Raw genomic sequence first — 22335 nt, forward strand, 5'->3', positions numbered from 1 at the left:
CCTTTTTTTAACTTTTTCCAGTGCCAGCAGAAGCTTTCTCAAAACTTCCCACTATTAGAAACATGGTGAATTCAAGTCTGTGGTCTAGAAAATAGGAAATTAGACTGGGAATGGAGAGAGTGCAGTTTAATTCCTGACCCTGTGGCTGACCTACTATATGCAGCCTAAAAACAAGTCATTCTGTGCTTTCTGGTTTCTTGTTCCAACCTTATCTATCTGGTCTGTTTAGATTGTGAACTGTTTCAGTCAAGGAATTTTCCTCATTGTGCATTTGCATGTCCCATAACCCAATGATATCCCATTCTCAGTGCCTCTAAGAGGTAGCACAATAATTATAATGAAAATACTTGAGTAATTTCAGTTAAAGCTAACTATTTTTCTTGATGAATTTACAAGATGTGCCAGTAAAGCTTAAGAATTTTCTAGGATGATGGTTACTGGTTTCACAAAAATTAGAAAGTAGGGCAGTTTCAGCATTCGTGCTTGTAATTTTTATGAATTGTAACTATTAGTTTCTTAGGGTATGTCTACACTACCCTCCTAATTCGAACTAGGAGGGTAATGTAGGCATACCGCACTTGCAAATGAGGCCCGGGATTTGAATTTCCCGGGCTTCATTTGCATGAAGCCGGCTGGCACCATTTTTAAATGCCGGCAGTTCGAACCCCGTGCCGCGCGGCTACACGCGGCACGGAGTAGCTAGTTCGGATTAGGCTTCCTAATCCGAACTAGCTGTACTCCTCATTAGGCTTCCTAATCCGAACTAGCTACTCCGTGCCGCGTGTAGCCGCGCGGCACGGGGTTCGAACTGCCGGCATTTAAAAATGGCGCCGGCCGGCTTCATGCAAATGAAGCCCGGGAAATTCAAATCCCGGGCCTCATTTGCAAGTGCGGTATGCCTACATTACCCTCCTAGTTCGAATTAGGAGGGTAGTGTAGACATACCCATAGAGTGCAAAGCTTTACTAGACGTGTTTATAAAGATTATAAATTCCATTAACCTTAGTTGTTTTTGCTACTGCATTTACAAGTGTCATTGACTCCTCAGAATTTTTTTTTTGCATTGATTCAAAGATAGAAGCAACGCCTGCTAGTTACAGAAACAACTGTCAGCATAGGTGAACATGGTAGCATTCTCTGAAATGCTTCCACTTCCCACACAGTACCAGTTGGAGAAGCAGAACTTCAGGGTTTCAGTGTGAGAGATGATAGGGAGGAGGGCTTTAGATTTTTTAGCAGCTGGGGAAACTTTTGTGAAAGGGGTGCCTATACAGGAAGGATGGACTCTACCTACACAAAAATGGATCCAGATTGCTGGCTTTTCATTTAAAAACTAAAAGCTCTATGACCTTTTTAATGTTAAGTGCTGGGGGGTGGGACAGAGCATGTGATTTGGAGAGACACATGCCTTAGGGAACAATCTGTTATTAACAGAGGTTCTCTATGCTTAGTAAGGAGAAGAGGATGGAAAATTCTAAAATATGAATAGGATCTGATGCGAAACACTCAGATAAAAAAATTAATCTTATAATGGCAGACAGCTAAAAGTCCTCATATACAAATGCTAAAAGTCTAAATAATAAGATGGATAAACTAGAGTGCCTCATTAAATATTAAATGAGGATATTAATATAGTAGGCATCACAGAAACTTGGTGAAATGAGTATAATTAATGGGACAAACTAATGCTAGGGTGCAAAATATATCAGAAGGACAGAACAGGTTGTGCTGGTGGGGAAGTGGCACTGTGAAATTGTGAAAGTGTAGCCTCAAGTGAAGTAAAAATATTAAGTGAATCAAACTGTACCATAGACTCTTTATGGATAGCAACTCTATGCTTAATTAACAAGAATATAACAGTCGGGATACACTACCGACCACCTGACCAGGATGGTGATAGTAACTGTAAAATGCTCTGTGAGATTAAAGAGACTATTAAAAGTTTTTTAAAAATCAAAATACATAGTCATTAACTTCTGTATGACCATAACAGCCATACTAGGTCAGACCAAAGGTCCATCTGGCTTCTGAAAAACAGAGGCTAGGCAGGAATGGTGCCCCTATCTTGGCTAATACATGACTGGGTACATGTCACCTAGAGATGAGATTCAGAGATTGTTTCTCATAACTTAAATGACTGCTTTTGGAGCAACTAGTCCTGGAACCTGCCAGAGGAAAGCCAATTCTTGATTTAGTCCTAAGTAGGAGCACAGTATCTGGTCTAAGAGGTGAATATAGCTGGATTGCTTGATAATAGTGCCCAGAACATAATTTAACACCCCTTTGACAGGGAAACAGCACAGCAGCCTCACACTGTAGCATTTTTTTCAGAAAGGGAAACTACACACAACTGAGGAAGTTAAACAGTACAGGCAGTCCCCGGGTTACGTACAAGATAGGGACTATAGCTTTGTTCTTAAGTTGAATTTGTATGTAAGTCGGAACTGGCTCCAGATTCAGCCGCTGCTGCTGAAACTGACCAGCGGCTGACTACAGGAATCCTGGGCGGCTTTGCTCCTGTCTCCCTGGTCTTCTGGGGGGGGGGGGGGTCCAGCAAAGCCGCTGGACCCCCCCAGCAAACCAGGGAGACCGGAGCAAAGCCGCCGCCTGCGCGGCTTTGCTCCTTTGCCCTGGAGCAAAGCCACCCAGGCGGGGGACCCACCCCCCGCGGGCAGCTTTGCTCCTTTGCCCTGGAGCAAAGCCGCCCAGGCGGGGGACCCTCCCCCGCCTGGGCGGCTTTGCTCCTGTCTCCCTGGTCTGCTGGGGGGGTCCAGCAAATTCTCTGGACCCCCCCCCCCCCCCAGCAGACCAGGGAGACCGGAGCAGCTTTTCTCGCCCCAGAGGACACGGGTGGCAGACCCGCCGCCCATGAGCTCTGGGGCGAGTAAAGCCCGGTTCGTATGTGCGGATCCGACATAAGTCGGATCCTCGTAAGTCGGGGACTGCCTGTAATTAAAAGATAGTGCCAAATGTAAAATGCCTGGAAGTTTCAAGGATACATTTTTAAAGACACCATTACAGAGTCTCAACTTAAATGTGTATACATCACATTAAAAAAAAAGAGAACCCAAAAAAGTGCCACCATGATGAAACAAAGTAAAAGAGAAGCAGTGATTTTTTAAAAAGGCATTGTTTAAAAAGTAGAAGCTATATCTTAGTGAGGAAAATAGAAAGGAGCATAAACTCTGACAAGGTGAAATGTGAAAATATAATTTGAAGATCATCTAGACCTGTGTTTCCTAAATAGTGTTCCATGGAACCCTGGGGTTCCGCGAAGTGAAGATAAGGGTTCCGTGACAAAATTCCATTACAACAACATTTTATGATTTAAAAATAATAATATTTAAACATTTATGAATTTCATTGAAAACCGCTTTAATTTGTTTGACACAATAAGTGTCCCTTTGTAATGCTAGCTTAGCCAGAGAGTGGGGACGATGATGTCACTACTCAGCACAACTGTCCATCTATTAGACTGTTATTAGGGGTTCCGCAAAATTATTTTGAGTTTAAAAGGGTTCCATGGCCAGATAAAATTGGGAAACACTGATCTAGACAGAGTCAAAAAGTAATAGGAAAAAAAAATAGGTCAGAAGCAGGAATCCTGCTAAACAACCAGCAGACCGTCAAGATTCTAAAAACACTCAAGGATGATAAGCGTGAGGATGTAAGGATGAGGATGTGAGGGAGCACCCCCAGATATTCCACCTGGCTTCCTCATGCCCAGACGCTGACCCTTTGCTGTCATTTGGGCAGCCCACCTGGGTTCCCACCGTCTACCATCCCCATGGGCTCTGCAGCCCACCATCCATGGGATCCAGGCCACCGGCCCTGCAGGTTTCACTGTCACTTGAGATCCCACTGCTGGCTCATGGCTCCACAGAGACCTCTAGCTGTGGCTAGGTTGACAACTCTCCTGGTTTGGACACCATTGGAGGCAATAGCATTCAGTCCAGGACCCTAGGCATAATCTCAGCCTGGGACAGTGCAGGGGGTGGGGGCAGCACAGCTCAGCACCCCCTCCACTTCCCCATACACACTATTAAAATAGTTCCAGCACCACTGTAAGATTTGGAATTTTCAGCTTGGAAAATAGATGATTAATGGGGGGGTCTGATCAAGATCTATAAAATCATGACTGGTGTGGAGAATATACATAAGAGTGTATCATTTACTCTTTCCCATAACACAAGAACTAGGGGTCACCAAATTAAAATAATAGTCATCAGGTTTAAAACAAATAAAAGGATTCATTCACACAATGCACAATCAATTTGTTGAACTCTTTGCCAGAGGATGTTATGAAGGCCAAGACTATAATATGGTTTTAAAAAAGAACAAGATAAATTCATGTAAGTTAGGTCCAGCAAGGGCTATTAGCAGGGATAATGTCTTTAACCTATTTGCCAGGAGCTGGAGATGAATAACAAGATGGATCAATGGATGATTACCTATTCTGTTCATTTCCTCTGGGGTACCTGGCATTGGCATTGGCATTGGCATTGTCAAAAGACAAAATACTGACCTAGATGGACCTTGGATTGGACCCAGTATGGCTGTTCTAAGGCTCTTAATTAAAGAGGGCCACAGATACTCAGAGTATGACTACACCGCAGCTGAGTGTGAGGCCTCCCAGCCTGAGTAGACAGATGTGATTTCAGAGCTTAAGCTAGTGCACTAAAACTAGCTGTGTGGATGTTACCTCTCCGATGGAGACTTGAGCTAGCCATCTGAGGTCAAGCTTCCAGGATCAGGTTGGCTTGAGTTTGTGTGGTTATCTCAAGCCACCCGAGACAGTGTCCCTACATTCATTTTTCATTCACTGGCTTGAGCCCTGCGAGCATGAGTCTGAGTTCCCATGCTGGGAGGCACAGTTCTAGAAAGCAGAATGAGAGAATTACATGCTTCTATTTTACATATTTTTAATCCAAAGGAGGCAGAACAGTAGTTGTTTTATGTGCTATTTGAAGAACTCTGTAAAAATTGAGTTTAGTGTGATCTGGGACTGGGAACACAAAGTGACTTAATCATAATCCTTTGGTTTCTGTATAGTTTGCCTTAGGGCAGAGTTAAGGTTATATGTGTTACCTAACTGTTCATTCTCATACCTTTAGCACGTTGAGATTAAATTTAAAAAAAATCAAAACTCTGAATTTTATGGGTTTATAAAGATTAGGGTTTAGTGCAACATTCCCATATTTACCTTAAATTGTTGGTACATACTCTCAACCATAACTTAATCTTAAAGAAGATTCTTTTCATAATATGATAATGCTTCAGATTTAAAACTAGTATAAGATGGGAGTGTTTGTTTTAATCTAATTATATATACTTGTGTTTATTTCTTTTTCTAATTTATTAGAACCAACATACATCACAATAGGTCCACCCACGTGTGAGATTTTGGTGAACTGCACATTGACTGAGAGAGACTGTATGTACAGTTTCAGACTGGACCAAAACGGTTGCCGCACTTGTCAGTGCAAAACTAGTGAGTACAGAAATCATGGTTCATACCTTTTTATTACGATGTGTTTTACCATGGTATAATTCTTTGTTTATTTTAATGTTGAATAAAATTTAGGAAGTTTGAAATGGAAATATCAGTACACAGGTAAATTACAATTCACTGGTTTTGGATTGATTGTTCACTTTGATAGGTTGTTTGTAAAAACATAATGGAAGTATTTGGAGAAAAAACATAAAGTGTTACTTAACAGCTAAGGAAAAAAGGTAGATGAGGTTTTGTGCTTATCCTTGAAACCATCCCATTGGAAATTCTTAGAGCTTTGACATTTCATTTTTTCTCCACTTAAGTGAATATATATTTTTAAATATGTTAGCTTTGATAGAAATAAAAGTATTTGTTCTGGTGTGTGATCTTTATCATTTAATGCTCTGTGAAAAAATCATTAACATTGCAGTTTTCATATTTTTTTAGGTTTAGTATTTGGATACCTTACACTTCGTATTTATATCTCAAATTCTCATCTGGCATATGACTTTTACAAGGAAGATATAACTGTGTGTCTTGAGAGCACTTCCCATATATCAGTCATGTTTGTATCCTCATAGGTAAACAGCAACACTTGATTCTCAATAACATTTCCTTGAGACTTCATAGTATAAACCAGTGGTCACCAACCAGTAGATTGGGAACTACTGGTAGATCCTGGAGTTTCTGACAGGTGATCCTGACTGGTTTGGCCACGTGGCTATCAAGTGCCAGCACTTCAGCTGCCCCTCCTCCCACTGCTGCACATCTCTGGCCCTTTTCCTTGGAGCTGTTCCTCCAGGAGCCTCCTGTTTGCTGTACATGGCAGGGCAGGGATAGGATGGGTGCTGATGTCAAGGTGCTCCCTTCTCCTACCCTGTATCCTATCTCCACAAAGCAGAGAGAGGGCACAACAGGACTAGGGATAGAGCAAATTTGTTACCTGCTCTTGGGAGTGGTGCAGGGCCAGGTCAGGGGTGAGCCTGCCTTAGTCTCATTGCACCATCAGCCAGGAGCCACCTGAGCTAAGCGGTGCCCAGCTGGAGTCCACATCCTGAAACCCTATCCCAGTCATGAACCCCCTCCTGCACCCCAAGCCCCTGCTCTAGCCCTGAGCCCCCCATGCATCCAAACACCCTCCTAGAGCCTGCACCTAGAACCCCCTCCTTCACCACAGCTGCCTGCCCCAAGCTCAGATCAGAGCCTCTCTCACACACCAAATCCCTTAATCCAAGACCAGAGCCTGCACCCCAACCCGCTGCCCCAGCCTGGTGAAAATGAGTATTGGGAGGGAGGAAAATGGAGTGAGCAGGGGCAGGGCCACAGAGAGAGGCAGGGCAAAGGAGCACAAAGGAGGCAGGGCAAGGATATTTGAGTTTGAGGTAGATATTGGAATGCACTTAAATTCAAAAAGTGATCTTGTGTGTAAAAAGGTTGGAGACCACTGGTATACACCACTGAAAAATAAAATTTGAATCATTCCGTTGGGTATGTACTATCTGCAATCTCCACATACACAGGGAGAGTTTGCAGTATAGCTGTCAGTCTACCTTCAGAGTTTTCCCAAAGACTCAGGTGTTGGGAGACAGGCTGTCAGAAGATCAGTGTAAGACAGACCAGGGAGTTGGCAGGCTGGCAGTCAGGTAGCACAGGGAAGGCAGTTGTAAGCAGGGAAAGACCCAGTTATAGTGATGATGTGCTGTTCCTCTGCTCAGTTTAAAGAGCTCACTTGTCTGTTGACTAGAGTCCTCTGCCAAATCTGAGCTTTGAGTTCTGGTGACTTAACAGGTGGCCGGTCAGAATGTACTGGTTTTAAAGAGCTCTGTGGACTATGATTTGAGACCTGGCCCCTGCGAATTCCAAATATCTGAACAGCAGGATTTGAATCCTGAATCTTTAGCACTGCAGCTGAGACAACTTCCCCTGGAGCAAAAGGACTAATTTCATTAGATGGCAGCAGGAGAGAGTAGTGTTCATCTGTAGACACAGAGTCACTGGGTTACATATGCAGGAGTAGCCCTATTTAACAGGTGTCTTAGGTAAGGATAAATGTTTGCTTTTGTTGTTAAGTAGCAGAGATTTCAATTTACCATATGATATTAGGTTCTGTTTCTGGCTTGTCTAATTTGTGATACCTTGTGATAAAGAGTTGTGAAAAGCCAATTATCATCACCAATACATTGAAGTGAGTCTAGAAATCAGAGTTTTCTGGTTCTTAGCGCAGTGCATGTTCTCATAATCCTAAGGGTATTTTACGGATACAGTCACAGGAAAAACAGGCTCTACTGCAACAGTTCTCTTTTCCAGAAGTTCATCTCAGTGTAGACTCCTGAGAATGAGGCATTGGTATGATGCATGATCAGTACCAATGGAATCTTAAGAATTTTGTATATCAAACTAAAAGCAAACTATGTTATTTGAAACAGATAGGAAATGGTGATTTTTTTTTCGAGTGTTTATACTAAATCTGAATAGATTTTCATGTGGTTAGCAGAAGGCACCTCCTTGACTCTGACTCTCTATCTGCCAAATGTCAGAGTCCTACCACATTAGAGTATTTTTTAAAAAGGCAGAAAATTGTAATGACTTCTGACTGCTCCTCCCATAATTAAGGGTGGCACATAAATAATACAGAAACTATTCTTCTAGCATGATATCTAATGCAGCATGGAAGGGATGAAGTGTTTTCAGAAGGGACTTGTGGATTTGTGAGATAAGCGGGAGGAGAGAGGAATCAAAGACAGCCCTCAAGTGTTTCAGCATGAGGGACAGATAAGATGGTTGTATTAATGACTGAAACATGGGGTGACATGGAACTAATAGGGAAGAATGAGAGTTTGGTTTTGGCAAGGTGAGGCTTAAATGAATTAGAAGACATCCAGAAGCAGATGTCAGAGAAGGAGACTGAGTTGCAGGATTGCATGAAGGCAAGTCAGGAGAAGAGTTACATGTATTGTTCATCAATATAAACATTATAATTGAAACTGAAAATATAAAGAAAAAGGATGTCGAATGAGAAGAAGAGGGAGCCAAGAGAAAAGGCATTCATGGTCTCCTACAGTGAGAGAGTATACCCATAAATAATTTATCTTATTGTGTTAATGCCTTAAAAATGGAAAATTTTATCATTTCACCCCCTTAGTTGTTACTTAACCTAAGTATATATATTTGGTTTTTTAAAAAAAACTATTCTTGCAATTAATTTTTTGTTCACTGTAAATCATCCATGATATTCAAGATCATCAATTCTCAAACTGTGGATCATGACCTCTCAGAGGGTCTCAGGTTATTATGTGGGAGATAATGATCTGTCAGCTTCAGGGTGGATTTGATTTAAATCCAATTGATTTAAATTATTATTTAAATCACTAATCAGGAAGACTTGATTTAATCCTGGTTTTCTACATAAAAGTGCACTCTTATTGGTTGTAATAATCTTAATACATATTCTTCACAACACAGAGATACAGGTTTCATTTTTAGAAAGTACATTATATACATTTTTAAACAATAGTTTATTTTGAAAACTTATCAAATTAGTTTTACAGCTGTATCAGAAAATGAAAGATTCATTATTTCATTTACTGAAGGTAATTGAAGCACATATTTACAAAATTATTGGGAGGTGAACTATCTCCAGTTCAATCGTTTAATCATTAATATTTGGAGGATTTTCTTGCCATGCTTTATTAGGAGGAATACATCACCTGCCAGTTAAATTGTTGTTTTAGTTAAATAAAACAAATTTATGTACTCTGCATTTTTTTCTTCAACAGAAAACATATAATATTTTAACAAAACAAGTTATATAATTTTTTTTTAATTTAATTAAACATTCAATAGCAATAAAACAGCTCTTTCCCTGCATTTTGTTCTAGGCTACAGAAATAGGCTTCAGAGTACTCAGCATGTGTTCAGCATTTCTCTTAAGCCCAATGTTGGGAACTTTGGCTGTGACAGTGCAATCTATTTTTTCACAATTTTGGTCACAAACTGTCATCAAATTAGACTAGTTATTGATATAGTGTTGGGAACAGTCCACTACTGAGTTCCATCTCACATCTCATGGGAGAATTCGCTTGGTTCCTTTTTCTTTTTCAAAGCAGCTGCTGCAAAGTGGTTGTTACAGAAGTATTTTTCAATTTCAGCAACATTAGCCTTTATTTTTAAAAATATATAAAATATTTGTTAGACTCTAAGGTGTTGTTTTTAAAGTTACAGACTAATATGGCAACCCCTCTGAGACTCTTTGGCTACGAGGTGCATCAAATGAGCAGTGCAACTGTATGTTGTTAGCTTGGGACTCTCTTCACTCTGTTCTACATATCTTCTCATCTTGGATACATTTGCAGCATATTCTGTTACCAAACTGCATACCACACATTTTTTTCCATTTATTATAGCTTTTACTGCTACTTCTTTAATGATTTTGCAGTATGTGCATTTCCTAATGCATCAGTTATTTCTGTAAGAAAGATGTTTCCTTTTTCTGTTGTCACACAAGCACATATAACAGGATCAAGAGTCAGGTTAACAATTTTCCCCTTTAGACTTTTTGCATACTGTTCAATTTCTGTGACATTGTAAAAGGAAGATATGCCTATTTTAGCTACTTTTTTATCACAACTGCATCAAAAATGTCATTGACTAACAATTGTATTGAATGTCTGGCAATTAATTATGAAAGATCATGAAAAAATGGGGCAATATCAGAACGATTAAAAAAAAATAGATAAATTTTTAGACCTGGAAAACAGTGCTCCTGACAGTAAATATATGGTAAATCTCTAAATTCAATCCCAAGTAAAATAAAATACAAATATGATCTATAAACATAAGCCTAGAGGATAATGAAAACATACACATTCAATAGGATGGGTTTGTATTATGTTGAGCAAATCATACCAAATAACCTTAATCTCTTCTTACTATAATTACAAAAATATTGTCTGGGCAGAAGGAAGAACAATAGTGGTAACAGTATATTGATTTTAGTAAAGAATATGTGTCTCATGAAATCAAACTAGAAAAATTAATTCAAGCTGGCTTGGATCCGTGAGCATTGTCAAATGAAACAGAAACTGTCTGTAGGAATACAAAAGCCATATTACTTCTGAGTAAATATTTATTTGAGTTATTGCTTGTGTAAGTCCACATTCCTGGAGCCATATGTGAGATGCACATCCCAAAACTGTGTAAAGCAGTTACTTATTAGGGCCATTTGCACATAGTACACTCATGAAACACTTTCTTTAAGCAGGGTTTTAAAGAGTCTCAACACTGCAATCCTCTGTTTTTATCCCTCTACTATAAATCAATAGAGAGTTCTAAAGGAAGGAGGAAGGGTGAATGTGGATCTGTGGAGGCAATATATTCAGTAAATTCCAGTTACTGTTAAGGAATCTAGTTTTCTCCTTCATAAATTTGCCTCCCCAGTTCTCCAACTCTGAAGATGAACCAGCAGTAGCAATCCACACCAAGAGACTGTCTGACGATTGCTTAATTTAAAAGATACTGTAAAACTGCTCTCCTGAAATACAACTTACCCTCAGCATCAAGGGAATAATGAGGGGTAAATATATGTAGCTAGTTCCATGTATCCACACTACAAATCTCAAAAATGGACACTTTGCAGAGGCATGCTTTAAATACTGCCATAGCTCTTGCTTAATTAACGTCAGGACCACCTGGTACCTGAAACTGTGTGTCTGCAAATTAGAAGATAAAATATAAAACAAACATAACCTTCACAGACTTCTTCAGGTCCTGGATTTCTCTTCAAAATCCATAAGTAGCATGGGAAATTTATGAAAAGAATGGCTGTGTCTAGGTAATGGATGAGAGCCCACTTCACATGAAACTTATGGAATACATGTCTGCTTATGAATAACAGGATCAGGGAAAGCAAAATGGAAAGAAATGTGAAAAAAATCTGAGACCATTTCAGAATTTTAGGTTTGTCCATGTGAAAAATAGTAAATGGAAGATAAGCTTTTATATATAAATGTAAGAGCTTAGATTTTGTTTTATACACATACCAGAGGAGATGCAATTGCTTTTCAATTGCTAAGACTACATAATATATGGATAGAAGTTTTCATGGAAGATCCTTTATGGACTAAATTATGGAATTCTTTATGGACTGAATTGAATCTCCTTTTAGGCGATTTTAGTGATTCTGAGAAGCACTAAACAGCCTCCCAAATATTGTTGAAGTCAGAGGGAGCTGGTCATGCTCACCACACTTTGGGTCATCATTGGCCATTTGTTTGAAGTTCTGTCTGGCAAGCCATGATCCATTGAGGTGTCATGCCTTGGGAGAAAAAAAGATCCCATGATGATAATTATTGCAGCTAAAATAGCATGTCATTGTTATAGCTGCATTGCCATTCCCTTTCAGGTCTCTGAGTGCCTTCCTGTGGATGTTACACCTTAAGCCTTTATCCATTGGCAGAATTCCACAGTTCTTCCTGTCTTAAAACCAAGCCTGTGGTACAGTACCCTGTGTATCAACCATTCTTGCCTGCATGTCCCAACTCAATTTGGGCACCTTCAATTTTTCCCTTTAGGAGTCTGGGGAGTGGCATACTGATCAGACATCCTTCTTAAAAGAAAAATATTGTTTGTTTTTAGCAGTAGGAACAAGATGGTTTTTAAAAGTAAACAGTCTACATTGATAGCAAATTAGGCTGTCCAAACATTAACCTGCACCTTGGTCTAGTCCCCTTTGAATGACTACAGCCCTCTCCCGAGAGAGGGTTTTTTCTTTAAATCCCTGCTACCGTTCTTTTGTTTTGTGTTTCTGGGCCTTTTCCTGGCCTATTTAAAATCAGTTGTTCTTCATGCACTGCTGCCTGTGTGTATTCCACTCTAGGTACTCATGTACTCCATATGCCTAAGACTATTTTTGCTAGTAGTATCTGTTGGTTTGCACTCTTTCCCTTCTTGTGCTTTGATCTGTGAATATGAGGGGCAGTGCAGATTGACCACCTCTCCAGTCTTCCTTACTGCTGCATGGTAAGATACCAGTGTCCACAGAGTTGATCTTCTACATTAAACAGGCAAAAATTACAAATTGTATGTAGCTTATATGAAAAGTCTTAATTTAATTGTTTTATTAGATGCACAGATTTCACACACACAACACTTCCCTCTGCCGGTCTCCAATTATGCCCAGGACTCCGGGTATTAAGAACTGCATTTCCTTCTCTGTTCCTTCCCAATCAGCAACAACCATCACAGGTGCCTCTGTTGCCTCAGAGAAGCTCCTATCTCTGCTCAGTATAATATCTGTCACTCCTTTCTACCACGAACCCATCAGGTATAGGAGGTTCAGAATGAAAACATCTCATGGAACAGGCTCTGAGCTCCCAGTTGTATCTGGAGTGAGCAGACCTCCCTATATATCAAGCTGAATTCTTGAGCATGCTACCCAGCACTGCTACTTTGGATGGAGGGACAGGCAAACGAAGAAGCAAGAATTCCTCATCACAGGCTCACCATGAGCATGAGAAACCCTCTCTAGAGTCTACAGAAAAATATCCCTCTGGATCCACTTCTAAGAGGAGGTTGGTTTATCTCATTTATTGAGATAGGTGACTCCTCATGCCTGGTACGAGGAAGCTCAAATACCCATCAAGGTTGTGGCTAAGAGAGTCTCCTCTTCAGCACTGTCTATACCAAGTAAAGAGAGACATGAGCATAGATATCCGTGGCCAGTTTTGCAGATTGCAGATTGGATGCGGATATACATTTTGTATCTGGAGCCCTGCAAATCTGCAGTTATCAGCAGATCATTTTGCAGATCAGATGCAGATACAAATTTTTTTCAGTGCAAGGCTCTAAGCATAGATTGATATGACCATCGAGTAACAGTAAAAAAAGACAGCCATCTCATACATCATCAGGACTGACATACACCTAGGGGCTGATACTGAAAGTTCAAAGGGAGAAGACACTTTGTGGTGATGATTACACAGCTTTGGAGAACATTACCATGCTTTCAGATCTGAATCTTCCATCCTATCATAATGGATTCTTAAAAGGAAGAACATGACACCATCAGTCTATGAGCAATTGAAAGAATCTGGTCCTATTCCCTCTTGTGGTCAGGATATTTCCTCAATAATTCTGACAGCACTGTCACTGGAGGAGGGAGCCCACATTTTCTTCATTGGGCAATTTTGGTATGGGAAAGACAGTGTCCTAGGCTGGCTGCTGTTGCACTTCATATGTAACGCTGTAGTGACATGCTCACTCTCAGTTAAGGCCATCTGTTCTTTTATAGCAAAGGTTACCAAGCAGAAGCTGTTCCCCACCTTCTGGCAGCTTTCTTGTATCCTCCAGCTCTGCTCCCCTCTTGGCACTTCAGCCAGGAATTTGTTTCCTTGAGCTTCTGTCCCTATTGGCTCCAGGGACTCACTGCAGAACTTAGCTCCTTTTCAGTGTAGCCTTCCTTCTTAAACTGTTTGTTGGCCTTCCTAGGGCTCAACCTGCTTCAGCCCTTCTTCCCCCTAGTTGCATAATAGCAGCCCCTTAAAGAGCCCCCTCTTTAATTAGCTGGATTGAGCCCAGCTGCTCTTATCCAGGGGTACTGGGCTCAGTCTGATCAGACATAAGCCACACTCATCACCTTCTCCAAGAGACATCAATTATGAGGGATCTCAGGAGATTCTAGGGCCTCTGATACAATTGTGAAAGATGGGGTGGGTTTACCTTGGAGTCAACTTCAACCCTTGCTGGATCCTTTTCTACACTATCCATTTTGGATGCACTATAAAGTTCCTCTTCATTCACCCACCAAAATCCCCTTCCCCATCCCTTTTCAGACACTAATTTCATGAGATGATACTCTTATAGGAGACTTGCTACTTGTAAGGTGAGCCATAGATATCATCTCAACATTGGTGAAAGGGATTTCATTCCAAATATTTCATAATCCCCAAGAAGAAAGAAGGATGGAGACCCATATTAGACCTCCAGCACCCTCCATGCCTTTACCTAGTGTGAACTCCTGCATAAATAATATAGACAATAAGACTTCTGTGATTTAATTCATGTTCCATTCCCAGTATCTATGGGTGAACTAGCATATATATTTAGGGGAAAACATCTGTCACAGCTATCATCAAGCTCCCCCTGCTGGACACTCACCAGACTGCTTGGTTTGAGTTCCACATGTTAGTTCAATGTGCTTTTAAGCTCTCCTGGGTCTGGGTCTCTAGGCACACAGTCATAGCACAGTGATAGAAATGTAGCCGTGTTAGTCTGGGGTAACTGAAGCAGATGCGGTTGTATCGAAGGGCTTGGCTATAGATGATGGATCGTGTAGTGTATTCTGGATGGGAGCTGGAAGCATGTAGGTAACTGTATGAGTCGGTGGATTTTCTGTAGAGAGTGGTGTCTAATTTTCCATTGTTGATTTGTACTGTGGTGTCCAGGAAGTGGATCTCTCGTGTAGAATGGTCCAGGCTGAGGTTGATGGTGGGGTGTAGGTTGTTGAAATCTCTGTGGAATATCTCCAGTGTTTCCTCAACTCCCGTCCCCTTTCACCCCTTCTCTACCTATGGTACATCGATGACATCTTTATGATCTGGACGCATGGCCAAGAAACACTGGAGATATTCCACAGAGATTTCAACAACTTACACCCCACCATCAACCTCAGCCTGGACCATTTTAACCAGAAAGGACACTCTCTCAATGACTTAACCACCTGCATTCTGCTACAAAGACCTTTTACATCTGCACTTGAAAGGGAATCCTCTGAACTGTCATTCATGTTAAAATTCGACACTCTCCGAGAAGGAATGAACAAACACTCAAACTATCTTACCCATTACCAAGATAGCTTCAACAATTATCACCTCTAATACCATTAGCTCACAGACATCCCACTCTCCCCACCTCTAATATCATCAATTCACAGACACTTACCTTCCTTCCTTCCCCCCCGCCCCGCATCCCCCTCCTGTTCTGAAATGTGATTTGTCCTTTTCATATGTGTTCATTTTTTTTAATTGTATCCTTTGGTATATATGGTTGTGACTATTTTCTTCCACTATTTGATCTGAGGAAGTGGGTCTGGCCCACGAAAGCTCATCATCTAATAAACCATCTTGTTAGTCTTTAAAGTGCTACATTGTCCTGCATTTTACTCATAGCACAGATTCTTTTTGTAGCACTACCTTCTGAGTCAGCTGTGGCCCCACTGCTCTTGTGACTAGAGTCCTCTTTCTTAACCCTACAGTTGCTTAAGCATACCCTTTCAGATTTCCAACTTTATGGGAACTCTTGTTTACAATTAATTTCTTCAGGGACATGTGATAATTTAAGTAAACAAATACAGGTTTTTCAAAGGTTTCTAGAGCAATTGCTCTTTAAAAAGCACAAGAGATACACAGATCTAAGTTTAAAAATATATATCTGCCCTTTCCTGTTTGTTTCCTCATTAATCTGATTATTAATTACATTTTTTGTGATTTAATTAGTTTTCTTGGGCATTCAGATCCCCCTCCAGAACATGGAGTCTTTCTCACTCTGACCACTGCAGGCAGATTCCTTCAGTCTCTGTTGGTCCCACTGTCAAAAAGGTCCCCTCTACAATGACAGTGTGCCCCTTTGTGTTCTTTCCTCCTCCATAGCATCTTTTGTTTTGGTGAGTCCCATTGTTGTTTCCTTCTGCTATTTTTGGAGAACTTCTGTTCAGTCAAACTATAGCCCATGCAGAGAAGCTGGAGAAAATTGGTTCTCTTATGGCTTCTGCCAAACCAAAGGCAGTTTCGAGAGGGCAGGGCGGGCAGCAGCCATATATACTGGGACATAGCTTACTTTTCTTCCTGTTCCCCTAATAAGAGAGTGAAGGGACAATACATGGCTTTTGTGCATGCCTCTCACTCCTGTCTGGTGAAGGGAGGGGACAGAGGAGTAATTCATTGAACCCAGGTACTTTCCCCTCACTCCCTTATTGTCAGGGGAACATGAAGGAAAAGCAAACCGTGTTCCAGTATGCATAGCTGCTATCTTCCCCACCCATCCACCCTGCGCTCTCCTGAAATGGCAACCTTGCACCAATCCTTTGTCTTAAGGATTTCCCATTGAATGAGAGCCATTTAGGTTAACAATTTCTGTTGTTTGTCCCATTCATTCTTCCATAAATGGTACATGGTACAGCATGGTGTCCTTCTCATCCCATGGCTGGTTTACTCCCTAATTAAGGGTTGCAGACATATAAAGAATATATAATCTCAATAGCAGAATTAATAAAATGTACATATATAGCAGAAGTGTAGCCGTGTTGGTTCAGGGATATTAGAGATGCAAGGTATGAGAGATGCATACATCTGAAGTTGGTTTACTAAAAGATATTACCTCAACTATCTTGTTTCTCTTAGTTGTACATAGATTCTTCAAGTCATAACAAATTCCAGTCCTTTAAAGATTTCCAGTGATGGATAATTCATCACAACCTTTGGTAATTTTGTTCCAACTGTTAATTATCCTCCCTGTTGAAAATTTTCTCCCCATTTCTAGTCTAAATGTGTCTAGCTTCAGCTTCCAGCCACTGGATCTTGTTGTATCTTTGCCCTCTCATCAGATGTTCTCATATAAGTACTTATGGGCAGTGAAAAAGTCATACATAGATAGTCTAAACAGACCGAACTCCTGGTGTCTATAAGACATGCTTTTCAATCTTTTATTCGTTTCCATGGCTTTTCTGTGAATCCCAATTTATCAGAACCCTTCTTGTATTGTGGACACTATACCTGGATGCAATATTCCAATAGCAGTTATACAAGTGCTAATTACAGAGATAATATAACCTTCCTACTCCTCTTCAATATTCCCATTTTACACAACAAGGTTCAAATTACCCCAACTTTGGAGTCTCATGTTCAGCTAATGATCCGTCATGACCCTGGGATATTTTTCAGAATTACTGTTTCTCAAGATAGAAATCTCCTTCCTTTCTTCTTTGAAGTACAGGCAGTCCCCGGGTTACATGGATCCGACTTACATAGGATCCCTACTTACAAACGGGGTGAGGCAACCCCGCACTAGCTGCTTCCCCCCAGCAGACCAGGGAGACGCGAAGCTAGTGCCTCCCCCAGCAGACCAGGGAGACGTGGAGCGGCTTTTCTCAGCAGACACCTCAGCTTGAGAATAAAGGACTGAGGGAAGTGAGGTTTGGGAGAATAAAACTGAGCTCTGGAGAAATGTTTGGCTGGAGTTTCCCCTACAATATGTACCAGTTCCGACTTACATACAAATTCAACTTAAGAACAAACCTACAGTCCCTATCTTGTACGTAACCTGGGGACTGCCTGTATGTCCTTATGTTGGCTGTAATGAAACACATTTGTTTTCTTGCACCCACCTTACCAAGTAATCCAAATTTGTTCCATATCAGTAACCTGTCCTCTTCAATACTAATCATTCATTGAGTCTTTGTATCATCTGCAGACTTTATCAGTAAATTGGGTAGGACCAAGGACTGAACTCAGTAGGACCCTCTAGAAACACAGTTGCTCAGTGATGATGCCCAATTTACACTTAGATTTTGAGACCTATCTGTTAACCGATTTAACCCATTTAATGCATACTATGAAGATTTTGTATCTTTTTAGGGTCTTAGTCAAAATGTTATGTGGTACCAAGTCAAATGCTTACAGAAGTCTATATTTACATTAACACTCTTACCTTTATCAACCAAACTTGTAATCTTGTCCAAAAAAGATAAGTTAGTTTGACAAGATTTATTTTCCATAAACCCATGATGATTGCCAGTAGTTATATTACCCTCCTTTAATTATTTTATTGATAAAATTACTGATTAGCCATTCCTTTATTTTTCCTGGGATCTATGTCAGGCTAACAAACTTATTATTTGAATCATTCAGTCTGCCCTTTTAAATACACAGTATTAGGCCTCTTCAAGTCATCTGGAACTTCCCAGTGTTTCAAGATTTGCTGCAAATCAACATTAATCTTTTAATATGACCTTGCCTGGTCAATATTTAGGCACATTTACCATTGATCTTCTTACTCAGGTTTAAAAAGGCTAACATTGGTTCTGTAACTATTATTTAACTTGATTTCACTCGTTAGGATCTAGAAGCTGCCTGTTCAGCATTGGCTTGTTCTAAAGGCAGCTGTAAGACTAAGTATAAACTTGTCCTTGAAGTGTGTTTTATCCAAGGCTCCCTATAAGGATTAAAAAAAAAACACTTCTGGTTTTATCATTTCTTGTACTGTTTTGTTTTAGTCAGCTGCATTTCTGCTGCTGCTAACATTTGTCACAATTACATCAGCTTTGGTTTAGCAAAAGAACTTCAGTTACATTGATGCATTTTTCTTAATTCTCCAAAATCCTCTGATACGTTCTTTGTACGATTTAGCCACATCACCACATTGCTAATGTAGACTCTGACTCTATGCTTTTCCATCATCCTTTGTGGAACATTTCTAGACCAGAATTTTTTCCCATATGTCAAGCCAAAGTATGTGTTACTTGTGGAAATGGGCCCAAGTAGTGAAATTTGGATCTTAAACCATATTCAGTTCCACACTTTTCAAAGTTAAGGCATATTCACATTCATTGTTCTAGTATGCCCGTTACAGCAACAATATTAAAAGTTTTGAACTGGATCCACATTTCCCCAAAGCTAATGACGTATCAAGCTCAGTGCTTTGGTTCCGGCCAGTCTGAAGTTGAATGTACACTTTTTTATTTGTATTACTTATTTGCATGTGTCTAAAGTCATGTGATTTCAGTTTTGTAAAATAATGTGCAGATGATATCTCTGTATTTTTCTCAGTGATGCTTGTACATTATATTCTCACTGATTTCTTTGGTGTCCACACATATTCTTTGTGTCCTGATACCTCTATTATACATGCTATTCATTTCACTCAGTCTGTGGGGCTATATTTACTACATTAGTTCATCACAATAATTCTTTCACATTTCCTTTAACTCTTGTCTCAAGGGCACCTGCACTCTACTTGGAGCATGCCTTACACACTGAATCATGTCTTTCAGTGGAATGGTATATGCACTACATGAATATGGCAGGAAATTGCTCTTCCCATGCTGCAATTTTTGATGCTTATCTAGTCTATTTTGATTTTGGATCACATTGATATTTCACTATTTTACAAATAAATCTAAGCAGACCCTGCTTTTCACTAGTCTGCACTTCCAGAAAACATTATTTATTGCAGCCCCATTAATATCGGTGGATTATATGGTTGTAGTGAGCTGAATTTATCCCATTTTCTGTCCTGTTACTATTTCAGTCATTGTCCTTGATTTTGCAAGATTTTGCTCAAATGTTACAATATACTTTTCACTTGCTCTTTATTTTCACAGTTTATGTTGCCTTCAAAGATTAGCTTTGCTTTCCAGAATGCCAAATTCTGTAATATTCATTTATAATGTGTTCACTCTCACTGCTTACTGTGAGTATGGATTAGATAGGCAGTCCCTAAGTAAGCATTTTCATACCTTGATAATGCTATAGTCTACGTACTCTCTTATCAAAGAGGATTCTGTGACCAGATACGTGGGAATAATGCTTTTAATCTCGACCGTATAATAGACTTGTCAGTGATTTCAGAGGGCTTCTGTACTCAACCATGGAACACTTGGCCCTCATATACTGTATAACCTATACCTTTTCATTTTTGATGCACAAACTATCCACATTTTTCACTAACAGTTTAAATACACTGTACTTTCTTGCTTGAACCATTGCCATCATTAATAAGGGCAACTTCTGGTCATCTACTTTTTTTTTGCTCATTGACTTTTGAGTAAAAACTCTATTTGCCATTTGCTATTTGTTTTTCTGTTATTTTCAGAGATTGGGGTAGGCGAGTTAATTGCATCTACTGAGTTCTAGTTTTTGATCTTCTGTTGGTTGACTGGGATTGCTCTCATACAAACACACTCTTCTAACACGTGTAGTCAATGTTATTAGGCATTGAACTAGAAGAAAATGTAGAACATGTATTTTGCTGAGTAAACTACAATTTTTGAGCTAGCACACAAGCCTTAATAGTTCAAAGCCACAGTAAAAGTCAGATCTCTCATAGAAGCTACTTTTGGGTGTACAGGTGCTAGCAGATTCTTTAGAAATGTACTGTCTGAATCATGGGAAGACAGACACCAGTGCACCTGCCTGGAAGTGCTTTCCTTACTGCAATGATATATCTGTGATTAAGTTTGCCATTCAGTCATTGGGGAAATAACCAGCTTACTGGACTACAGATTCATCACCTGAGTCAGAATCAAAGCTAGTAGTCAGCATTACATTTAGTAGTAGACTGTCATCCAAACATAGGAATGCCCACACACTCAAAGTTGATCTATCACTGCAGCAAGGCATTTGTTAAATAATTTTGGTGCTGCAGCTTTGACTGGAATGGAAAATTAGTGATAAACAAAAAGGGTATCTCATTTATAAAAGCAGGAAATTAGTGGCATGAATGCTTGCTAATGAAGAAACTGCTAGAAATGTAACAAAAAAGAAGTTATAACCTGGAATCATTACAAAGGAAATATTTAATTTAAAGAATATTTCTCAGATCCTGTAAATCAGAAATAATACATTGTACTTACAGGTTTTCTCATGCACATTGTGCATCTCAGTGTGTAAGATGGTAAATCAATTCATAAAACTATTATCACAATAATGTATTTAGTCAGAGTTGGGAATATGTTCAATGTGAAAATCATTGGGACCAAATCCATTTCTTTTTGTGCATGAGGTGTTTGTTAAGGGGTATTTTACCAAAGTTTACAAAGTTAATTCCAGAATCCTATTGTTAGAAAATGTAAATATTTTGAAATTCAGATTTTATTTATTCAAAAACATATTCATCTATTGTGGTGTAAATAAAAGATTACAACCATCTATTTTCCCTTATACAGAAATTATATTTAATACAAAATGATGATTTGCCAAAAAATGACTAATGATGGTGGTCCCAGTTTTTTTAATAGACTTTGATTGATCTATTTCAGTATTTCCAATCAATAATATCCTTCCTGTCAGTATAAAATCCATTTGGGATCCTGAATTATGTAAATATTAGATGGCAGTTTGCTAAGTTAGGGTATGTCTACACTACCCCGCTAGTTCGAACTAGCGGGGTAATGTAGGCATACCGCACTTGCAAATGAAGCCCGGGATTTGAATTTCCCGGGCTTCATTTGCATAAGCGGGGAGCCGCCATTTTTAAAACCCCGCTGGTTCGAACCCCGTGCAGCGCGGCTACACGGGGCCCCAACTAGGTAGTTCGAACTAGGCTTCCTAGTTCGAACTACCGTTACTCCTCATTTCACGAGGAGTAACGGTAGTTCGAACTAGGAAGCCTAGTTCGAACTACCTAGTTCGTGCCCCGTGTAGCCGCGCTGCACGGGGTTCGAACCAGCGGGGTTTTAAAAATGACGGCTCCCCGCTTATGCAAATGAAGCCCGGGAAATTCAAATCCCGGGCTTCATTTGCAAGTGCGGTATGCCTACATTACCCTCCTAGTTCGAACTAGGAGGGTAGTGTAGACATACCCTTACTGTGTTCCTGGTTAATATTGACTGATCCTTTATCTTAAGGAGTGTTGGACCTTCCCAAACTTTTCTGCAGTGGTAACTTTTATATGAGGTCAGGATATGTAGGCCACTGGGCAAATACGGTTTGAATTCAATACATAAAAGCACACACTCATTTAGAGGGAGATAGGGTTGGCATGGAAAGCAACTTGAAGAAATGGCAATGGTTGTGACTGCCCTCAGTTAATGAATTCATAAGCAGGTTTTGGTATTTTTGAAGCCCTGATCA

At 40.0% G+C, this 22335-nt stretch overlaps 1 protein-coding gene across 3 annotated transcripts in view; it reads left to right on the forward strand.

Moving 5' to 3' along the window:
• CRIM1 (cysteine rich transmembrane BMP regulator 1) overlaps nt 1–22335 on the forward strand; it is a 336829-nt gene that overhangs the window by 253034 nt on the left and 61460 nt on the right. For all 3 annotated transcript variants that reach the window (XM_075924932.1, XM_075924933.1, XM_075924934.1), the window contains one exon: nt 5363–5491. In XM_075924932.1, coding sequence (XP_075781047.1) covers nt 5363–5491 — 129 coding nt within the window. The remainder of the gene's footprint in view (nt 1–5362; nt 5492–22335) is intronic.

Source organism: Pelodiscus sinensis, chromosome 3 (genome assembly GCF_049634645.1).
Source record: "Pelodiscus sinensis isolate JC-2024 chromosome 3, ASM4963464v1, whole genome shotgun sequence".
Lineage (NCBI taxonomy): Eukaryota > Metazoa > Chordata > Testudines > Trionychidae > Pelodiscus > Pelodiscus sinensis.